The 21,401-nt window shown below is 41.0% G+C and overlaps 1 protein-coding gene across 1 annotated transcript in view; it reads right to left on the bottom strand.

The window, feature by feature from the left end:
• The window catches only part of PLCL1 (phospholipase C like 1 (inactive)), a 343,570-nt gene extending 327,986 nt beyond the window's left edge, over positions 1 to 15,584 (bottom strand). Inside the window, 1 exon segment of the mRNA XM_021703070.1 lies at positions 15,342 to 15,584. Coding sequence (XP_021558745.1) covers positions 15,342 to 15,584 — 243 coding nt within the window.
• Positions 15,585 to 21,401: the final 5,817 nt, after the last annotated feature.

Genomic DNA, 21,401 nt, shown 5'->3' with positions numbered 1-21,401 from the left:
TCTCTGCTCTGAGGCAGAGGGTTGGAAACTGTGTCTTCTGCTCTGACTCGCGGAAGAGATGCGGAAAGCCGCCACGGAAAGCCGCCAGAGAACAAAAGCCCCAAAAACTGATTCCCGCTGAGCCCATCCCCTGTCACAGGGGGGCAGGGCAACTCTGCCCAAGCAGGGTTGCCTGAGTAACAGCGTGGCAGGCCCCTCACCCAGAAGACAGGCTGGGAAAACAAGAGGCCAGCAACCCTAAGTTCCCAAGAAAACAGGTGCACCTTGCTTGGGTTCTGGTCAATAATTTGGACTCTATACATTCCCTCAAACACCCATCAACAGAATGACTAGGAGGAGGAACCCCCAAAATAGAAAAGACTCAGAGATTATGACTTATGCTGCAGATTTACAAATGGATGCAGATATAACCAAGATGTCGGAGATGGAATTCAGGCTAGCAATTGTGAAGACAATGGCTAGAATGGAGAAATCAATTAATGGCAACATAGAGTCTCTAAGGGCAGAAATGAAAGGTGAATTGGCAGAACTTAAAAATGCTATCAATGAGATCCAATCCAATCTATATAATCTAACAGCTAGAGTAAGTGAGGCAGAAGAACGAATAAGCTACCTGGAAGACAATATAATAGATAAAAAGGGAAAAGAGGAGGCCAGGGAAAAACAACTCAGAATCCATGAAAATAGAATCAGAGAAATAAGTGACACCATGAAGCGTTCCAATGTCAGGATAGTTGGAATCCCGGAGGGAGTGGAGAGAGAGAAAGGACTAGAAGATGTATTTGAGCAAATCGTAGCTGAGAACTTCCCTAATCTGGGGAATGAAACAAATATTCGCGTCCTGGAGATGCAGGGCTTCTATGACCGGCAGAAACTGAAAGAATATGTGACCACTAAGCTGGCCCTGCAAGAAATATTAAGGGGGGTTCTATAAAAGGAGAAAGACCCCAAGAGTGATATACAACAGAAATTTACAGGGGCAATCTATAAAAACAACGTCTTCACAGGCAACATGATGACAATTAATTCACATCTTTCAATAATCACTCTCAATGTGAATGACCTAAATGCTCCCATAAAACGGCACAGGGTTGCAGATTGGATAAAAAGACAGGACCCATCCATATGCTGCCTACAAGAGACTCATTTTGAACCTAAAGATACATCCAGACTGAAAGTGAAGGGATTGAGATCCATCTTCCATGACAGCGGACCTCAAAAGAAAGCTGGGGTAGCAATTCTTATATCAGACAAATTAGATTTTAAACTAAAGTCTGGGGGCGCCTGGGTGGCTCAGTCGTTAAGCATCTGCCTTCGGCTCAGGTCATGATCCCGGGGTCCTGGGATCGAGCCCCGCATCGGGCTCCCTGCTCTGCGGGAAGCCTGCTTCTCCCTCTCCCACTCTCCCTGCTTGTGTTCCCTCTCTCGCTGTGTCTGTCTCTGTCAAACAAATAAATAAAATATTTAAAAATAAATAAATAATAAATAAATAAAATAAAAAATAAACTAAAGTCTGTAATTAGAGACACAGAAGGACACTATATCATTCTTTTTTTTTTTTTTAAGATTTTTTTTATTTATTTATTTGAGAGAGAGAGAGAGAGAGAGAGAGCACAAGAGGGGGGAGCGGGAGAGGGAGAAGGAGGCTCCCCGCGGAGCAGGGAGCCCGATGCGGGACTCGATCCAGGGACTCCAGGATCATGACCTGAGCCGAAGGCAGTCGCTTAACCAACTGAGCCACCCAGGCGCCCCGGACACTATATCATTCTTAAAGGGTCTATCCAACAAGAAGATCTAACAATTGTAAATATCTATGCCCCCAACACGGGAGCAGCCAACTGTTAACCAAAATAAAGAGTCATATTGATAACAATACATTAATTGTAGGAGACCTCAATACTCCACTCTCAGCAATGGACAGATCATCTAAGCAGAAAATCAAGCAGGAAACAAGAGCTTTGAATGATACATTGGACCAGATGGACCTCATAGATATTTACAGAACATTCCACCCTAAAACAACAGAATACTCATTCTTCTCAAATGCACATGGAACTTTCTCCAGAATAGACCACATACTGGGTCACAAATCAGGTCTCAACCGATACCAAAAGATTGAGATTATTCCCTGCATATTCTCAGACCACAATGCTTTAAAACTGGAACTCAATCACAAGAAAATTTGGCAGAAATTCAAACACTTGGAAGCTAAAGACCACTCTGCTCAAGAATGTTTGGGTCAACCAGGAAATCAAAGAAGAACTTAAACAATTCATGGAAATCAATGAGAACAAAAACACATCGGTCCAAAACCTAGGGGATACTGCAAAGGTAGTCCTAAGGGGGAAATACATAGCCATCCGAGCCTCACTCAAAAAAATAGAAAAATCCCGAATTCACCAACTAACTCTACACCTTAAAGAACTAGAGAAAAAGCAACAAACGATGCCTAAGCCATGGATTAGAAGAGAAATAATTAAAATTAGAGCAGAAATCAATGAATTAGAAACCAGAAACACAGTAGATCAGATCAAAGAAACTAGAAGTTGGTTCTTTGAAAGAATTAGTAAGATTGATAAACCACTGGCCAGACTTATCCAAAAGAAAAGAGAAAGGACCCAAATCAATAAAATTATGAATGAAAGAGGAGAGATCACGACTAACACCAAGGAAATAGAAACAATTGTTAGAAATTATTATCAACAACTATATGCCAATAAACTGAGCAATCTGGATGAAATGGAAGCCTTCCTGGAAACCTATAAGCTGCCAAGACTGAAACAGGAAGAAATTGACAACCTGAATAGGCCAATAACCAGTAACGAGATTGAAGCAGTGATCAAAAACCTCCCAAAAAACAAGAGTCCAGGGCCTGATGGATTCCCTGGGGAAAAAATAATACCTATTCTACTGAAGCTGTTTCAAAAAATAGAAACAAAAGGAAAACTTCCAAACTCATTCTGTAAGGCCAGAATTACCTTAATCCCCAAACCAGGCAAAGACCCCATCAAAAAGGAGAATTTCAGACAGATATCCCTGATGAATATGGATTCCAAAATCCTCAACAAAATCCTAACTAATAGGATCCAACAATACATTAAAAGGATCATCCACCACGACCAAGTGGGATTTATCCCCGGGATGCAAGGGTGGTTCAACATTTGCAAATCAATCAATGTGATAGAACACATTAATAAGAGGAGGAAGAAGAACCATATGGTTCTCTCAATTGATGCAGAAAAAGCATTCAACAAAATACAACATCCTTTCCTGATTAAAACTCTTCAGAGTATAGGGATAGAGGGAACATTCCTCAAGTTCATAAAATCCATCTATGAAAAACCCACAGCGAATATCATCCTCAATGGGGAAAAGCTGAGAGCCTTTCCCTTAAGATCAGGAACACGTCAAGGATGCCCACTCTCACCACTATTGTTCAACATAGTACTAGAAGTCCTAGCAAAGGCAATCAGACAACAAAAAGAAATAAAAGGTATTCAAATTGGCAAAGAAGTCAAACTCTCTCTTTTCGCAGACAACATGATACTTTATGTGGAAAACCCAAAAGACTCCACCCCCAAATTACTAGAACTCATCCAGCAATTCAGTAATGTGGGAGGATACAAAATCAATGCACAGAAATCAGTTGCTTTCTTATACACTAACAACGCAACTGTAGAGAGAAATTAGAGAAACGATTCCATTTACAACAGCACCAAAAACCATAAGATACCTCGGAATAAACCTAACCAAAGAGGTAAAGGATCTCTACTCTAGGAACTACAGAACACTCATGAAAGAAATTGAAGAAGACACAAAAAGATGGAAAAATATTCCATGCTCATGGATCGGAAGAATAAACATTGTTAAAACGTCTATGCTACCCAGAGCAATCTATACCTTCAATGCCATCCTGATCAAAATTCCAATGACATTTTTCAAAATGCTGGAACAAACAATCCCAAAATTTGTATGGAATCAGAAAAGATCCCGAATCACCAAGGAAATGTTGAAAAAGAAAAACAAAGCTGGGGGCATCACGTTGCCCGATTTCAAGCTATATTACAAAGCTGTGATCACCAAGACAGCATGGTACTGGCACAAAAACAGACATATAGACCAATGGAACAGAATAGAGAACCCAGATATGGACCCTCAACTCTATGGTCAAATAATCTTTGACAAAGCAGGAAAAAAACATGCAATGGAAAAAAGTCTCTTCAATAAACGGTGCGAGGAAAATTGGACAGCCACATGCAGAAGAATGAAACTCGACCATTCTCTAACACTATTCACAAAGATAAACTCAAAGTGGATGAAAGACCTCAATGTGAGACAGGAATCCATCAAAATCCTAGAGCAGAACATAGGCAGTAACCTCTTTGACATCACCCACAGCAACTTCTTTCAAAATACATCTCCAAAAGCTAGTGAAACAAAAGCAAAAATGAACTTTTGGGACTTCATCAAGATAAAAAGCTTCTGCACAGCAAAGAAAACAGTCAACAAAACAAAGAGGCAACCCACAGAATGGGAGAAGATATTTGCAAATGACACTACAGATAATGGGCTGGTATCCAAGATCTCTAAAGACCTTCTCAAACTCAACACCCAAAAAACAAATAATCAAGTCAAAAAGTGGGCAGAAGATATGAAAAGACACTTCTCTGAAGAAGACATACAAATGGCTAACAGACACATGAAAAAATGTTCATCATCATTAGCCATCAGGGAAATTCAAATCAAAACCACATTGAGATACTACCTTACACCAGTTAGAATGGCAAAAATGGACAGGGAAAGAAACAATAAATGTTGGAGAGGTTGTGGAGAAAGGGGAACCCTCTTACACTACTGGTGGGAATGCAAGTTGGTACAGCCACTTTGGAAAACAGTGTGGAGGGTCCTCAAAAATTTAAAAATAGAGCTACCCTATGACCCAGCAATTGCACTACTGGGTATTTACCCCAAAGACACAGATGTAGTGAAAAGAAGGGCCGTATGTACCCCAATGTTCATAGCAGCAATGTCCACAATAGCCAAACTGTGGAAAGAGCCGAGATGCCCTTCAACAGATGAATGGATAAAGAAGACGTGGTCCATATATACAATGGAATACTACTCAGCCATCAGAAAGGATGACTACCCAACTTTTACATCAACATGGATGGGACTGGAGGGGATTATGCTAAGTGAAATAAGTCAAGCAGAGAAAGTCAATTATCATATGGTTTTACTTATTTGTGGAACATAAGGAATAGCATGGAGGACATTAGAGGAAGGAAGGGGAATTGGAGGGAGAGATGAACCATGAGAGACTATGGACTCTGAGAGACAAACAGGGTTTTAGAGGGGAGGGGGGAGGGGGGATTGGTTAGCCCGGTGATGGGTATTAAGGAGGGCACATACTGCATGGAGCACTGGGTGTTATACGAAAACAATGGATCGTGGATCACCACATCAAAAACTAATGATGTATTGTATGGTGACTAACATAACATAATAAAATTAAAAACAAAACAACACTCAGTCCTATTCATTTTAAAACTTCAATCTCATGTTCAATTCAAAGTCCTCTTCTTTACCCCATTACCCACAAGGCAAGCTAGAATGGCGGTTATAGTGGTTGGAGCTGGGGGTGGGTCTACTCTATCCACTTCTCCCTTTCTCTTCCTCTCTGCACTTCCCTCCTAGAGCTCAGCTGGAGGAGGGATAGGAGAGTCCAAGGTCTTCCATAGATAGTCCCAGAGGGATGTTGCAGGCCTCACTGTGTTAGTTTTCTCTGCTCCTTAGGTTAACACTAAACTGACCTTTGGCACTCTGTGAGGCAGGCATCCAAATACAAACTCTCTGGAGTTGCTGGTTCTCCACAGTCTCCTCCTTCCCTGCATATTCATCATCCTGCTGTTAGAGGTCTGACTTGGACACTGATGTCTTCCTCTTACCCCTCACCCAGCCCCTGCCCCAGTATTTTGTTAAGAGTCCCTCTACCCAAATGGCTTCTTTGGGTGGGGCACCAGCAAGACTCCTGGCCATCTTCTATAGTGTTCCCTTTCTGAACACCCAGGACAGTATTAGGGGCTCTGATGATCCCTTACAGAGAGGGACTGAGTACCTTCCAGAGAGGAGATGAGCATCAGTCCCAACTTATATGGAGACTTGGTAGAGAGGGAGACTGTTGGATGCCACCACCACTACACATTCTTCCAGTCCTTTCTTTCTCTGACTTAGAAAAGGTCATGAACCATCCCCTCCCCATCCCCCCGATGAGGAAAGTGGAAGGAACATGCTCTTCAGGAACCATAACACCACTCCAAGATTACCTCTTCCCTCCCAGTCCTCCTCTTATTTAGCCTGGGATAGAGAGATGGGCAAGGGTAGTAGTGAAATCAAACTCTATAAGACCAGAACCAGTGGCTAAACACAACAGTTCGTGGTTCCCTGAAGCTGTAAAATGTCAGATTTTTGTTTTGAGCTGTGATAGTTAATTCCAGCACTCCCAACTACCCCATCTTGTTGTACTAACTTCTAAACTGACTTGTTTGTCAGAAGCCATTTCTCTGTATTGGTGAAACTGTCATGCTGAGGGTACAACAATGAAGAATTTCCTTGGACTTTCCTGGGGCTGGGGCTAGAAAACCAGCAAAGTAGACAAAACTCATCTTTAATGCCAAACATTCTGACCAACAACCCAGACCAATCCTTCCTAGATCCTTCGCAGGAATCTCTTAGCTCAAAGGGCTTTGTGCCCAGCAATTACTGTTGGTGTGTTAAGGTGTGAGGTGTTAATTAGTTAAAAGGCTCTCCAGAAGAACCAAAAAGCCATCAAAATCTAAAAAACCTGAATTCCCAAATGAACAACTTCTGGCAGAATGATCCAGTGAAGAGACATTTGTTAAGCCATTTACCCTGTCCATTTATAAATATGGTCCCATCTGACTCCATTCCCCTCTAACGTACCCTGATCCTTCTTTTTCTCTTCTCTCCCAAACTCCAAAATTCTCAGCATCTAGTCAAGTTTAACTGCTAACACTTCTGAGTATGACTTCTCATAGCCCTTGCAGCTACTTTTGTGACAAACTTGTCTTTGGATAAAGACTATCACTCCAGATGTAGGACAGACAGCCTGAGGATCAAAAGGTCATCTGCTATTGAGGCTTCTGACTTCCATTGTGTCTAGCACAAGCGTGTATACACTATGCACATACACACACACCACTGCATTTATCACAAAACTTGCTTGATCCCATACTTACTGAACATAAGAAAGTATAGGGAAAATATTCCTTTATGTTTCAGATGTTTGGGGAAAGCCTTATCTTTTCTTTCAAAAAAAAATCCACTTTAAGAGAATGTGACCAAATATCTTATAGTGCAAATGCTGCAATAAGAAAACAGAAAGAGAAAGAAAAAGCCAAGGTCCAATGTCTTTTCAATAATTTAACATAACTGCAGGGTGCCTGGGTGGCTCAGTCTGTTAAGCAGCCAACTCTTGATTTCGGCTCAGGTCATGATCTCAGGGTTATGGGATCGAGCCCCGCATCAGACTCCATGTTTAGTGTGAAGTTTGCTTGTCCCTCTCCCTCTGCTCCTCCCTCTGCTCCTCTCCCCAACCCCCGCCCCGCTCATGCTCTCTCTCAAATGAATAAATAAATAAAATCTTTAAAAATAATAACAATTTAACATAACTGCAGATAGATAATAAAAACTAACATATGGATGTTTCAGCAGAAGAGCTGACTATGCCTTTAATACCTAGCCAGTCTCCAAGTGATGGAGACAAACCTCTGAGTACCATTTGGTCACCACACTATATCTCTGAAGAGCAGAACAGACTCATTACCTTTAACACAATAAAGCAGCCATAAGCACAATAATTTCTTGACATAATCATGTATTTGAATTTCCCACATATTTGGAATTTCTATCTCCCACCAAAATAAGAATAAGAATAAGAATAAGAGGGGCGCCTGGGTGGCTCAGTCATTAAGCGTCTGCCTTCGGCTGGGGTCATGATCCCAGGGTCCTGGGATCGAGCCCCGCATTGGGCTCCCTGCTCCGCGGGAAGCCTGCTTCTCCCTCTCCCACTGCCCCTGCTTGTGTTCCTGCTCTCACTGTGTCTCTCTCTGTCAAATAAATAAATAAAATCTTTAAAAAAAAAAAGAATAAGAATAAGAATAATAAAATAAATAACTACATAGACTTTCAGTTTAATGGAATTCCACAAATATTTGCCAAGCCCTCTTATGTGTGAGGAACTACACTTACCTCAAATGTAATTGGAAGGAAATCTCAATCATACAACATCATATACACTACCACTTAACAAAATTACAACTTCCTTGGGTTAAAAACTCAAATACTCCTTATTGATTTATTGATGCTGGAAGACAAAACTATCAAACTATAAAATAAATCATATCAAATTACAGTGATTAAGTAACAAGCCATTCCTTAGCCTGTGTAATTTATACCAAAGTTGGATCACAAGCTATGTCTCATGGTAAAGATGCTAATTCTGGTCAAAGAGTAAAATGCTAATAGGAGTTCCACTCCTCTCAAGGTAAGGTGGAGTACAATACTAACATAAAGCCATAGGTATTTTACATGAAAGGTTATAAAACTTTAAAAATGTATTTTAAAATGTATTCAAATAATCCTTAAGAGCTTCCCAAAACTGTTTTTCAGAATCACTTCTTTTAAATTTGTCAGCTAAACTTAGTTTTTAAGGTAAGCATAAAATGTCTGCCATTTCATCCACAGTGGTTAAGGTTTAAATCAATATTATTTAAGAGGATGTATAACATAAAGATTAAAGCAACCTCTAGAGCTAGACTATTTGAGTCTATTTCCTGCCTTGGCCATTTGCTACCTATGTGACCTTGGGCAAGTCACTTATCTCTCCACCTATAAAAATGGAGATAATAATAAAAAATACTCACCTCATGGTTATTGTGAGGTTTGACTAAATTAACACACATTAAGTGCTTAGAACAATGCCAGACTATAATAGAAGTTATATAAGCTTTTGCTTTTATTATAAAGAAAATGTCTCAATAGGAAAAATCTCTTCAAGATGTTTTATCTATTAGATTAAACATAAAAAGAAATCTATTGAATTATTAATAATATTTCTAAATATGTAACATTTAATTATAGCAGAGAATCAATCGTTTCAAAATATTTAAAAACAGTTCACCAAATGCTGAGATGTCTTTGCATCTTATATGTCAGCCTCTAGGGGGAGCACAAACTCCTAGGTCCTCCTCCACCATGTCCTCCAAAAATTAGTCAGGATAATTAAGAAATTACAAGTTCAAGGACAATGACGGACTATGTTTTATGGAAGCAAAGCTTTCAAAGGAGAGAAAGGTCAGAGTGCATGTAGCGTGGTGTTCTCTCTTTGTGCTCAACCCAACGTAAAGAGTTGACCTGAAGGGGGTCAGAACTAGTGCCTTTTGCACTGCTTCTTCCAACACAGGTGCCCTTTTTCTGAACCAGACCCTAACCCAGCCTGAGTCAAGGGAGGCTTGTAGGGAACGCACTCTCCGCCTGCTGACTCCTTACTTTCTGTCCCTAAGAATTGTGCTCCTGAGCAGCCCACCCTCATCATTGGCTGTCAGAACTGGGATGTGGGGTGAGGGTTTTAAGCACACAAGCTATTTGGCCTACTTTGGTCTGAAATCACTTGTGCCTTAGGGGAATGCCCCTACAAGGTGATCAGGTCCAACTTTCTAGAGTTCTGCCTTGAAATCTTGGTGTTCTTTTGTCTCTTTTTGCCTTCCATGTGCATTTATCTCCCTCAGCACCTCAAAGAGAAGGTATTCTGAATACAATCTCACAATCATTTCTAACCATCACATTGTACCACACAATAATACAAGTTTGCCAACTTATGCATATTGCCCATGCTTAGTCTAATACAGACTTAGCATTTTTTAAAAGGCTCTTGAAGAGGTCAGCATGAAAGAATTAACAAAGTAGATATTATCTTTCAAAGGTGTTTTAATCTTTTGAATACAAAGTTGCATTGTTAAGGAAAAACACAACATCCTTGCCTGTAATTGCTATACACGTTTGTAAATTTACAAATACGAATTAAGAGATCTTTGGAAACAAAGCACACTTTCTAAAATAGTTTAGTTTTTAGATTGTTTTGTTTTGCTTTAGATGGATTGCATTGCTTTCCAATTTAACCTGCCTTTCTTCTCCCTGGAGTGTTAATGATAATATAAATAATGATTCCTTTCTATTCACCATATACAATCCCACTTTTCTCAAAGTAATGCTAGATTAATTATTAGTGAAATGAGTTAAAATGGTGTAGTTGAAAATAAACTAGATTATATCTCTCTTAAACACATACACGTAAGATATTACAAATAAAATGACAAATCAAATTCAATTTTCAATCCAAGGAACTATTCCAATACTTCGTCATACTATTATTTTGTTGCCATCAAGTGTTAACTGAGATACATAGTACATTGGTGACAATTTAAAATAAGACAAAAAATTGTTGTTATAGAAGTTGACCATTTAGTGAAAATTTTCATGATCATTTTATTTATTTTTTTTAAAGATTATTTATTTATTTATGTATTTGCCAGAGAAAGAGAGAGAGCACAAGCAGAGGGAGAAGTAGGCTCCCTGCTGAGCAAGGAGTCCAATGTGGGACTGGATCCCAGGACCCTGGGATCATGACCTGAGCCAAAGGCAGACTCTTAACCGACTGAGCCATGCAGGCGTCCCTCATGATCACTTTTAGCATACTCAATAATCACAATAAATTTTGTCTATGGTACCCTATTATAGGAACAAGATGCTTTCAGAGCTCCAACTTAAGAGCCCCTATTTCATCACTCTCCTGGAATACTACATATTCCTATGCCCCGGGTACTTGTTCCCTTTCTGTATCAGTCTAAAAGAGAGTACAACCCCTCACAAACCCAACTGCTTGTAGGGGCATGGGAGAAGCAGCCTGGTGTAAAACAATAGATGTGCACTCCATTTATTGATGACAAGTTGAACACCTGACAAATTGCTCTGCCTTTTAAAATATAGTTCAGGCCTGTACCTGTCAATACCAAAGACAGAAAGGTTTGCCATCCCTTCCTAGAGCCATCCATCTTGAGGTGTTCTGGGTCGGGAAGTGGGGGAGCAGAGGAAGGATAATTTTCCCCCACAAGCCATAAGGCCCAAGATTCAGACTCTTCTGCCATTCTCTTATATGTTCCTATTGTATTCATGACTTGTGAATTGAAAGTATTTGCAGATTGTGGACTCCCTGCCTCTGAGAGTCAGCATAAGAGCACAAATTCTGGAGTTAAGCAGACATGGGTATGAACCCTAACTCCACATTGTACCAGTAGCTTTCTGTGCCTCTTTTCTCTCCTTTAGAGGGTTTGCTGTGAGGATTAAGTGACATAATGTATAAAAGCCCCTAGTTTAGCACCTGACTCATAGTAGGCGGTACTTGGTAAATGTGAATAAAATTCCTCTCACCTCTCTGAAGATAGTCATAATTTTGATATGCATCAACAGGTGCCCAAGGCGTATCGTTGAAGCGAAGGCTCAGAAACCCACTATACCAGCTCCACAATGGACGTGACAAAATGAGAATGGCCATGACACAAAATAATGACACAAAAAACACCAAAGCGATTACTTTAGCTGTTCCAGTGCCGGTATCAACACCTCATTTCCAGATCCTATCTTCCTCCCACAAACCTATGTCCATGACATCCAAATGATGATTTCTTCTAGAGAATTCATACTTAAGTAGAATTGAAAGGGAAAAAGTAGAAACCTTCAATACTTTACATATAATGGAAGAAAAATCAACTGCTATTCTGAAAACATGTATGTAACCCAGTTCACATCATCTAGTATAAGGAATGAGCTACACTGCTTTCTATTTCCAAAACATTACGGAGTTCAAGAGCCATAAACTACAATTTAAAGTGTTAAATATTTTAAACCTATAAGGTTGATATCAAATATTAGATAGAAAAATGGTCTAATTTCTTAAAAAGAAATATATTCACATGCAGAATAGTACATAATTGTTAGATGTTATCAGTCTTGCATGTAACTAACTTGTCATTTTAAACCACAAGTCATCAAAAAGCAATTAAGATGGAGTCTATTGCAATATTGTGGCATTCAACAATGCACTTACCAAAAACAGGCAGCATTTATCAGTGTCAATGCTACCAAAAATAATCACACAGAAAAACATAGGGAAAAAATGGATGGATTAAAGAAAACCTAGTTTAAGTCTCCTATTAAATTTTTTAAAACTTAGGACTTGGCATATAAGGGAAGAAACACAACTATAGTAGAAAGAAGACTTTACAAAGATGTGTAAAGATAAATGTTGTTATTGTCTTCGTCAGCTCAGAAGGAAATTGTTTTCTCAACTAAAACCATGTTTTCACAAATTAGAGAGGGCAAATTTACTGAAAACATTCCTTTTGTTAATATACAAGACATTTCTTTTATTAATATACAAGATAGTCTGTTTTCTGGCATGATAAAGGAATGCACTATTCTGATTTTTCTAATATTCAAGTTAATAGAGAATTAGCAGTCAAATAATTAGAATAGAAACAAAATCCTAAACTGAGCTGAAAATAATTTAATATTTGATGATTCACAATCTTTCAGTGGCTCAGAGTTATGATCATGAATATGAATTATCACTATACTAAGGCTATTTGGAACAATCAGAGAAAATTTAATAGTTTGATTAATATAAAATGTACTAAAGCCTTTCTTTTCTGTGTATGTTTTAATGCAAATAAAAAGAATCCTTGGCCAGACTCTGAAAAATGCATTTTTCTCTCAATATAGAATATGTGCTACGTATTTCTTATAGGATCTAGACCTTTTTTAGAGACTCTCCTTTTTACTTTGCTAAAGTGAACTAACCATGGGGCAGCAGATTCAAGATGTAAACAGAAAGGTCCTTGATCTCAGAGATTGTGTGGAACAGAACCCCATCACCTGCTTCTTTCCCCATTGGAAGGGAATAAAGGCCTCTGGGAATAGACCCTGAGGACCCTGCCCATCAATGACCTTCCAGGTTATTCCTGAAGATTAACTCACACATCACAATGATTTTGGACAACCCACAGGGAATCAAAAACATTTGGAGCAAACTTGAAAATATGAGGCCTGTAAACTTTATTTAAATTTTATTATATAAATCAAGAACATCCATAACTCACCACAGATATATACAGATACATAGGCTTACATATGCATGGAATATTTCTGGAAGGATACTTAAGAAAGTGTTAACAGCTATGGGGGCAGACTATGTAAGTGGGAGTGTGGGGTGGCTGGGAGTCTTCCCTTCATGCTCCTTCATAACATTTGATTTTTTTTTTATCATATGCTTACATTACTTTTTCAATAAAACCTAATTTAAAATAATAATAACAATTCACTTCATTTTCTATTATCTTTAATTATAAAGGCCATTTATTAAATGCTCATTCTACTATTAAATAGGGAAAAAAATCAAGTTGATATTCTGTTGCCTCCCTCTTTTTTGTCACAAAAAATGAACTTCAAAACAAAAGAGGCACAATTACTCAGCAAGGGCCCTTTTGAGAATATAAACCAGCACATAATACAATTTAAAAATTACAAATTTAGTTGCAAGAATTTGTATATTCCTTACACTCTGTCACTTTTATTTTTTACAACACTATAGAGCCTACTGTTTTTTATGATGGTCTATTTTAAACTATCTTCAGGTGTTTGTTTTCACAGCACAGGACCTCATGTTGTATCAATATCTTAGAATCCAAAATGTAATTGTTCCCTAATTGTGCTGTTTTTTAAGTTTCAAAATAATATGCTTTCTGACCTGTGGGTTAAAAGAAAAAAAAGTGATCATTTCTTTTCTATCCAAATTCACACCCAGAATAGCACACTCCTTTTCACATAATCTAAAAGGCACAAAATAACAAAAACTACTACAAGTCATTTGCAACTACCACCCACTTTTCTTTTTATATAGAAATCTTCCTGTTGGTTTTAAACTTCCATGTGTCAGTGTTGGGGAAAAGCCTAGACAATACTTGGAGCTGGGTAGATGTACTGTGGGCACAGTCTTCCCACACTGGCAAGGGGAGTTTGAGCTTGAGAAAGAGACATGCATTATGAGGTGGTTACACAGTTTAACTCTGAACAAGGGTCTTGAATGTATTAGCACACCAAGTAAATTGAAAATAGTAAGAAGTTCCAAGTCCATCTTTCACTATCATCTTTGGATATATATATATATATATATTTACACACACACACACACACACATACATACACAGTTCCATACTGAGTACTTATTCTACCAAAACCAATTTTAATTTCACAAGCACATGATTACTCACATTCATTTATGCTAAGAGGCTCTTTTCCAAAGCCTGTGGGAGAGTGACTTCAGGGTACCTTACCACATGTCATGCACCCAAAAGATGAAATCTCAAACGGAAGAAGCCCCAAGTAGAAGGAAGACAGAAAGAGATAAGGGAGAGAGGCTTACAAATTTCTTGCCAAATAGATGAAGAGAAATCTTGTCTGGTGGTTGAGGGGTGGGGAAGCATTTTCCCTGCATGCAACGGTAACCACAAAGACCAGGGATGATGCTTGGGGGATTGATTGCTTTCTGCTCACTCTTTCTGCAGTGCAGAAACTCAGGGCTCCACCATCGCTCTCCACTTGGCCGGAGGGTCCGCTGAAAACTCTGCCTGTCTACCGGGAAAGTTCACGCTTCTTGGGATTTCGGGACCGTTTGAGTCTGGAGGTTGTTTTTGGGTTGGGGAGGGGGCTGTTTGGGTGGGTGGGTGTGGGTGTGTGTGTGTGTGTGTGTGTGTGTGTGTGTGTGTGTTTCACTTGAGGGTAAACCGTGCATTTCCTTTACTGGGGGGGAGGGGGCTGGGGATGGGGGCTAACCTTTCTCTGGAGAGCAATGCATAACCATCCCTGGTCTGCATTTACATTGAATCCTTCCTTCCTCCTTCGAAGCATCAACGGTTTAGTGAAGCTTTCAGAGAAAATGAGGGAAAGCATCTATCAAAACGCAAAGACGCAGAGCGGAACTTTTCCTCTGCTGTCAGGAAAAAAAAAAAAAAAAAAAAAGGGACTTCTGCTTCTCACGGCCAAGAGCTGAGTCTGGGAATCTCCGGACGAGGAAGGAAGGTTTGGTAATGAGGGAGGTGGGAGAAAACAATGCCGAGCCTGCGATGCCTCCGACACCGTACATCCTGCCTGGATCCCGGACCCACTCACCACCCACACCCACGCTCCTGGGGCGGCGCGGCCTCGCTTACCTTAATGATGCTACTGCGACGGGGGGTCGCCCGCGCAGCCTCCAGGAGGCCGGCCTCGCTGTCAGCCGAGGCCCCTGCAGCGCCCGGCAGCGCGACCCCGCTGCGACGGTCCCTCCACCTGCCCCCAGGGGCCACAGCCACGCCTTCTCCGGAGGCGGCGTCCGGACCCACTCGGGGGTCGTCTTCACATCCGGCTGCGTCCGGCAGCGCGGGACCCTCCCTGCCCGCCGCGCCCTCGGCCATGGCCGGCGTTTCGGGCTCTCTGGGGGAGACGGCACGCCCGGCAGCGGAGTCCAGCCTCTGGGCACGAGTGCGCTCCTGCACCCGGAGGCGGCTCTGCCAGACTTTGTTTCACCGCCCGGGGGCGGCGGCGGCGGCAACTTTCTGGAGAAGAGACATCGCTTGTCTAGAGACGTCCGCGGGCTTTGGTCCAGGAGGCCGGCAGTCCGCTGGGGTACGGCGGCGGGAATGGGGAAGGAGATGTGAGCGGGAGGGAGAAGGAGAGGCGAAAAGGAGAGGGAGGTGTCCGAAATGTGATGCAAACGCCCGCTCTGCGCCAGACAAAAGGCACCGGGCGCCTCGCCGGGCGGCCTCGGAGGCCGGGACGCTTGCGGCCTGAGGGGGGCCGGAGCCGGACGCCCGCGGCCCGTCGCACCCGCCACCTGCCCGCGGACGGCGGCGCAGCGGCCCCAGGAAGTGCGGCGGCGGCGGCGGCGGCGGCGGCCTCCACTCCGCTCTGTTGTGACAGGGAGGGAAGACTTGTTTTGACAGCCCGTGGGGATTGGCAGGCGTCTGAGCCTCTTAGGAGCCTAGCGTCGCCGAGGAGGGGTCGGCCCGACCAATCCCCACTGCGAAGGGGTGTGCCCGAGCGCGAAGAATGGAAGAATGTGTTCTGTAACTGGGAGCCGGCCCAGCCGGCTCGTGTACTCGAGCGAAGGTGTGAGCGCGCGCGCGTGTGCGCACCCGCAGGCGCTTCGTGTACGTTTTAGGAAGTTTAGATATTCGAAATGGGCCTGAAGATGCAACAAAATCCGGGGATGGGGGAGGGGGCGAGTGAAGGAAACCTTTGGCAAAGCAAAGCAATTTGGAGGAAAGTTGGTGTTGAGCCCTAACGTCAAAGTGTTTGAGGTGACAGAGCGCAGCTTCGCACCATCAGGGGTTTGCAGGCTCTCACACCAACCCTTTGAAGTCAAGTCCATGTAGAGATAAACTAGGGTTTACTGGGGTCCTGGAGCTGAATAATTTGATTCAGGTTTCTTAAAATGATCTTCAGTTCATTCTGCAATGTGACTAAACATAACAAGGAATCAGATAAAAGAGGTGAGGGTAATAGGCAACTAAACCAACTAAATCCCTCTGGAGAGTGACTCCTAGCAAAGCATAGATATGATGGATGTTGATTAAGTACAAGATGAGGTGGGGGATTTATTCTATCCTAAAATATCCCTATTTGATAATGGTTCAACCTACTTTCTCTAGATAATCCTATATAAGCATATTTTGCTATTTCCAGCAAGTTAGCAACCAAGCAGAGATATATCTTTAGATAATGCAATGTCACTGTAATTTACCACAGAATGCTCAGGTAGATGTAAAAGATGGCTGTGAGGTTCCCTAGTAGGACAGAAAACGATGATTTGGTTTAAAGACTTTTTAATATCCAAATCTATATTATACCTTATTTATAACATTAATTATATTTTAATTGTTAATAATTTGATCATTTGAGATGATACATATTCCTTTGGCTGTCCAAGAATATCAGAAATTCTTCAGCCTTTAAGACCTAGAATTTGTTAGAATTTCAGAATTTTAGAGACGCAAGGAGATTAAGGGATCATCTAGGACAGCCTTTTTATTTTACAGATGAGATGAAGGCCTGGGAAGCTTTAGTTTCTTGTCTACTACTTCGTGCAGGAGCTGAAATTAGAATCTGCCACTTAACTCCTCCTGTAATCTCAGCTACTTTATCTCTCTCCTCTGGGGCTGCAAGCAGTCAGAACTGGATAAGGCCCTTGAGAGGTTTCAGACTTGACATTTACCAACTTTTAGGTAAGACTGAGAAAACTCAAGTTTACCTTTTCTTTAAGTATAAATGCAGCCCAGTAATGAATGTACTGCAGATTAGCAACCTCTGGTTTTAGAACCAACACCACCCTCTAGTGAGATTCTACTGCATCTGTAATAGCAAATGCTCTCTTCTTTCTTCCTCCTATGTAAAAGACAGGAAGGGAAAATCAAAGTTTCCTTTTCAAGTGACCCACTTTTATTACCCCCAGAAGAAAGTAAAAGGTCCCCCAGACTTAAAACAACCATACATGTCCTTCATCTCCACTAACTAGTTCAGGGAATCCTTACCTCTCTTCTACAGGAAATATCTTTACTTGCTATCCTCACAAATATAACCTATTTTAGGCTATCATTTTTTTCTTTGATATTCAACTATTACTATGTTTTACTTTTGTCTTTATATGGTTATTTCAGAGCTTCATTTTTCTTTGTTACCCTTATAAAAATAACATTCTTGGGTTGTCCTCAAAGAAATGTAAATGACAGTTATCTTACTCATTATCTTGTTCTCCAATATTAATGTCATCTACAAAGACTTCCCATCCTACAGGTTTGTATATATAATTCTGATAATAATTTGTTTTTTAAAGTATTAAAATCAGTGTCACCTTATTAACATTTAAGGTCGGTGATCTTCGCAAAAGAAGAAGAAGAAGCTGCTAGAAAGTACAGCATATAAGTGTACAAAATTTTTTTGTTTCAACTAGATGCTATCCAGTTGGACTTTTATCTCTTCCCTCCCTTAGCAGCCTTCTCTCTCACCCTCATGTGAAGGCAAACACACACAGTCTCAGCTTCTCTCACTCTCAAACTCTCTCACTCACACACGCACACACACACACATGCGCACCACACATACACACCTTGTACTAAATCCTTTATTCTGAGCATCTGTTCATAAAGACTATTATGTAATTCATTCTGCTTTGAGAAAATGGTTGGACCCTAATCTAACAAGTCTTTCATACTATTGTCTTCTAGCATAAGCTCAGTAGGCTTTTCCTGATACTCATATTTGCAGTTAAAAAAAAAAAAAAAAAAGATCCACCCACTGAATCTTCTCCTACCTGGGGACAGATTCTACTCTGACCCCATTCCCAAGACTGAAAGGTTTAATCAGATTTGGTTAAGTCAGCAGCTATTGGCACATTCCTACCCCTCCATTAATAATCCCCCCTTTCTGAACCCTCCTACACTGTTGGTGGGAATGCAAGCTGGTGCTGCCACTCTGGAAAACAGTACGGAGGTTCCTCAAAAAGTTTAAAATAGAGCTATCCTACGACCCAGCAATTGCACTACTGGGTATTTACCCCAAAGATACAAATGTAGTGATCCAAAGGGGTACGTGCACCCCAATGTTTATAGCAGCAATGTCCACAATAGCCAAACTATGGAAAGAGCCACGAAGTCCATCAACAGATGAATGGATAAAGAAGATGTGGTATATATATACAATGGAATATTATGCAGCCATCAAAAAAACCCAAAATCTTGCCATTTGCAATGACGTGGATGGAACTAGAGGGTATTAAGCTAAGTGAAATAAGTCAATCAGAAAAAGACAAGTATCATATGATCTCACTGATATGAGGAATCCTTAATCTCAGGAAACAAACTGAGGGTTGCTAGAGTGGTGGGGGTGGGAGGGATGGGGTGGCTGGGTGATGGACACTGGGGAGGGTATGTGCTATGGTGAGTGCTGTGAATTGTGTAAGACTGATGAATCACAGACCTGTACCTCTGAAACAAATAATACATTATATGTTAAAAAAAAAGAAGAAGATACTAGGAAGGGAAAAATGAAGGGGGGAAATCGGAGGGGGAGACAAACCATGAGAGACTATGAACTCTGAGAAATAAACTGAGAGTTTTAGAGGGCAGGGGGGTGGGAGGATGGGTTAGCCCAGTGATGGGTATTAGGGAGGGCACGTATTGAATGGAGCACTGGGTGTTATACGCAAACAATGAATCATGGAACACTACATCAAAAACTAATGATGTAATGTATGGTGACTAACATAATAAAATAAAATTTAAAAAATAATAATAATCCCCCCTTTCCAAATTAATATCACCCACAATTCTTGCCTCTCAACCTTTCACCAAATAAGGCAGCAATCACTTGATTGGCAAATTGGAAGCTGGGGTGAGGGGAAGGGAAAAGGATGTGAATAAGAGTAATGAATAATAAGAGCAATTCAAATGTAACCACCACGGAAAGGTCTTCTTTGATCACAAATCTCAAGTTGCTCCTTCAACCCCACACACATACCATGTTACTTATATTATTCCGTTTTGCTTTCTCATAGGATTTTATCACTATGAATAAACTGTCCTGTCCATGGAATTGTTTACTTATATATTGTCTTACTGACCTCCTATCTCTGCCCCACTAACATGGAGAATGTAATCTCCATGTGCAAAAGATTTTGTTCATTGCTTTATCTCTAGCTCCCAGGACCATGTCTGGCATAGAGTGGATGCTCGATAAATATCTGTGGACAGAATCTTCACCTTTGCAATCCTCTGACTGAATAAAAAAAACATTTTTTATTTTTTTAAAAAAATGGCTTTGTCACTGCCCACACTATGGGACTTCTCATCTTCTGGGATCCTAGAATTCCATCCTAGGGCAGAAATCAAAACAGATCCAAAGTAAGCAGTTGCAAAAGTAGAAGGATGCTTATAAATTGGAGTAACCTGAAATTGAGAATTAGACTGGAAGACAACTGAGAGGAACCTAATCAGGTCCAGCAACCCTGAAAATACATAGCCCAGAATCAGTGACCAGATCTCCACTTTACAGTTAAGGAAACTAAGGATCAAAAGGGTCAATAAGCTTGCTCAGAGTTAGAGCCAAAAGGAAGTGATGGAACCAGGATTTGACTGTCCCAGTCAGTGACTTCGAAGCTTGTGCTCTTCCTGCTACATGAGGCTTTCATAAGGTGCAAGTCCAATGATGTCGTGGAGGAAGAGCCATTCCTACAGGTTTGGGACCACTCACATTTGGCATGACACCCTCTCATCTTAACAACAGCATTACCTTTATGTCATCATGATGGAGTATGAAGCTGACAGATTTATCAGTGTGTGAGGAAACACATTTATCCTCTTGTTCACATATGTGTAGGAAAGGATATTTTGATATTAAAAGTCAGTTATCCTGATAAGTTCAAAGATGCACTTTTTTTAAGATTTTATGTATTTATTTGACAGAGAGAGACACAGCGAGAGAGGAAACACAAGTAGGGGGAGCAGGAGAGGGATAAGCAGGCTTCCCGCTGAGCAGGGAGCCGGGGATGCGGGGCTCGATCCCAGGACTGGGATCTCGACCCCAGCGGAAGGCAGACGCTTAACGACTGAGCCACCCAGGCGCCCCTGTATTAACTGACTTTGACATGGATCCTGAAGATGGAGCTCATGTCATCATTATGGTCCACATCAATGCAGAAACCACAGAGGCATTTATGAAAACTACCACTGGAATGGCACCAATGAAGCCCACATGAAAACTTGTTTCTCTTCTTCATTTTATTTGATGATTGGATCTTTTCCAGGTATGAAGTTATAATAGAAACCTCTTCAAATGAAACACACTCCCGATACCTGACCCTTGCAATGCAGGAGTAAATATAAGTTTGGTTCTTCATCCTCTCCCCATCCAGGTACATACCCCAAATCTAATTCATCTGCATGTGTTAGGAAACTAAGGACCTCCAATTTATGCCAAGACATAAGGTTTATTAATGCTTTTTTTTTTTTTGTGGGGCTCGATCCCAGGACCCTGGGATCATGACCTGAGTGAAGGCAGACGCTTAACGACTGAGCAACCCAGGCGCCCCTATTAATGCTTTTTTAGCATCTTAGGACCCATTGGAAGAAAATGAAGAGTGATATTTCTTTCCCTAATGCATTCCCTTTGGGTCATGATATATGAGTCTTATACCTATTTTGTTAACCTCATTGATATGCCTTTGTTGCATTTTACTT

This window comes from Neomonachus schauinslandi, chromosome 3, assembly GCF_002201575.2.
Source record: "Neomonachus schauinslandi chromosome 3, ASM220157v2, whole genome shotgun sequence".
Lineage (NCBI taxonomy): Eukaryota > Metazoa > Chordata > Mammalia > Carnivora > Phocidae > Neomonachus > Neomonachus schauinslandi.
The sequence above is the reverse complement of the archived record's forward strand: the minus strand, read 5'-3'. Positions and strand labels throughout refer to the sequence as shown.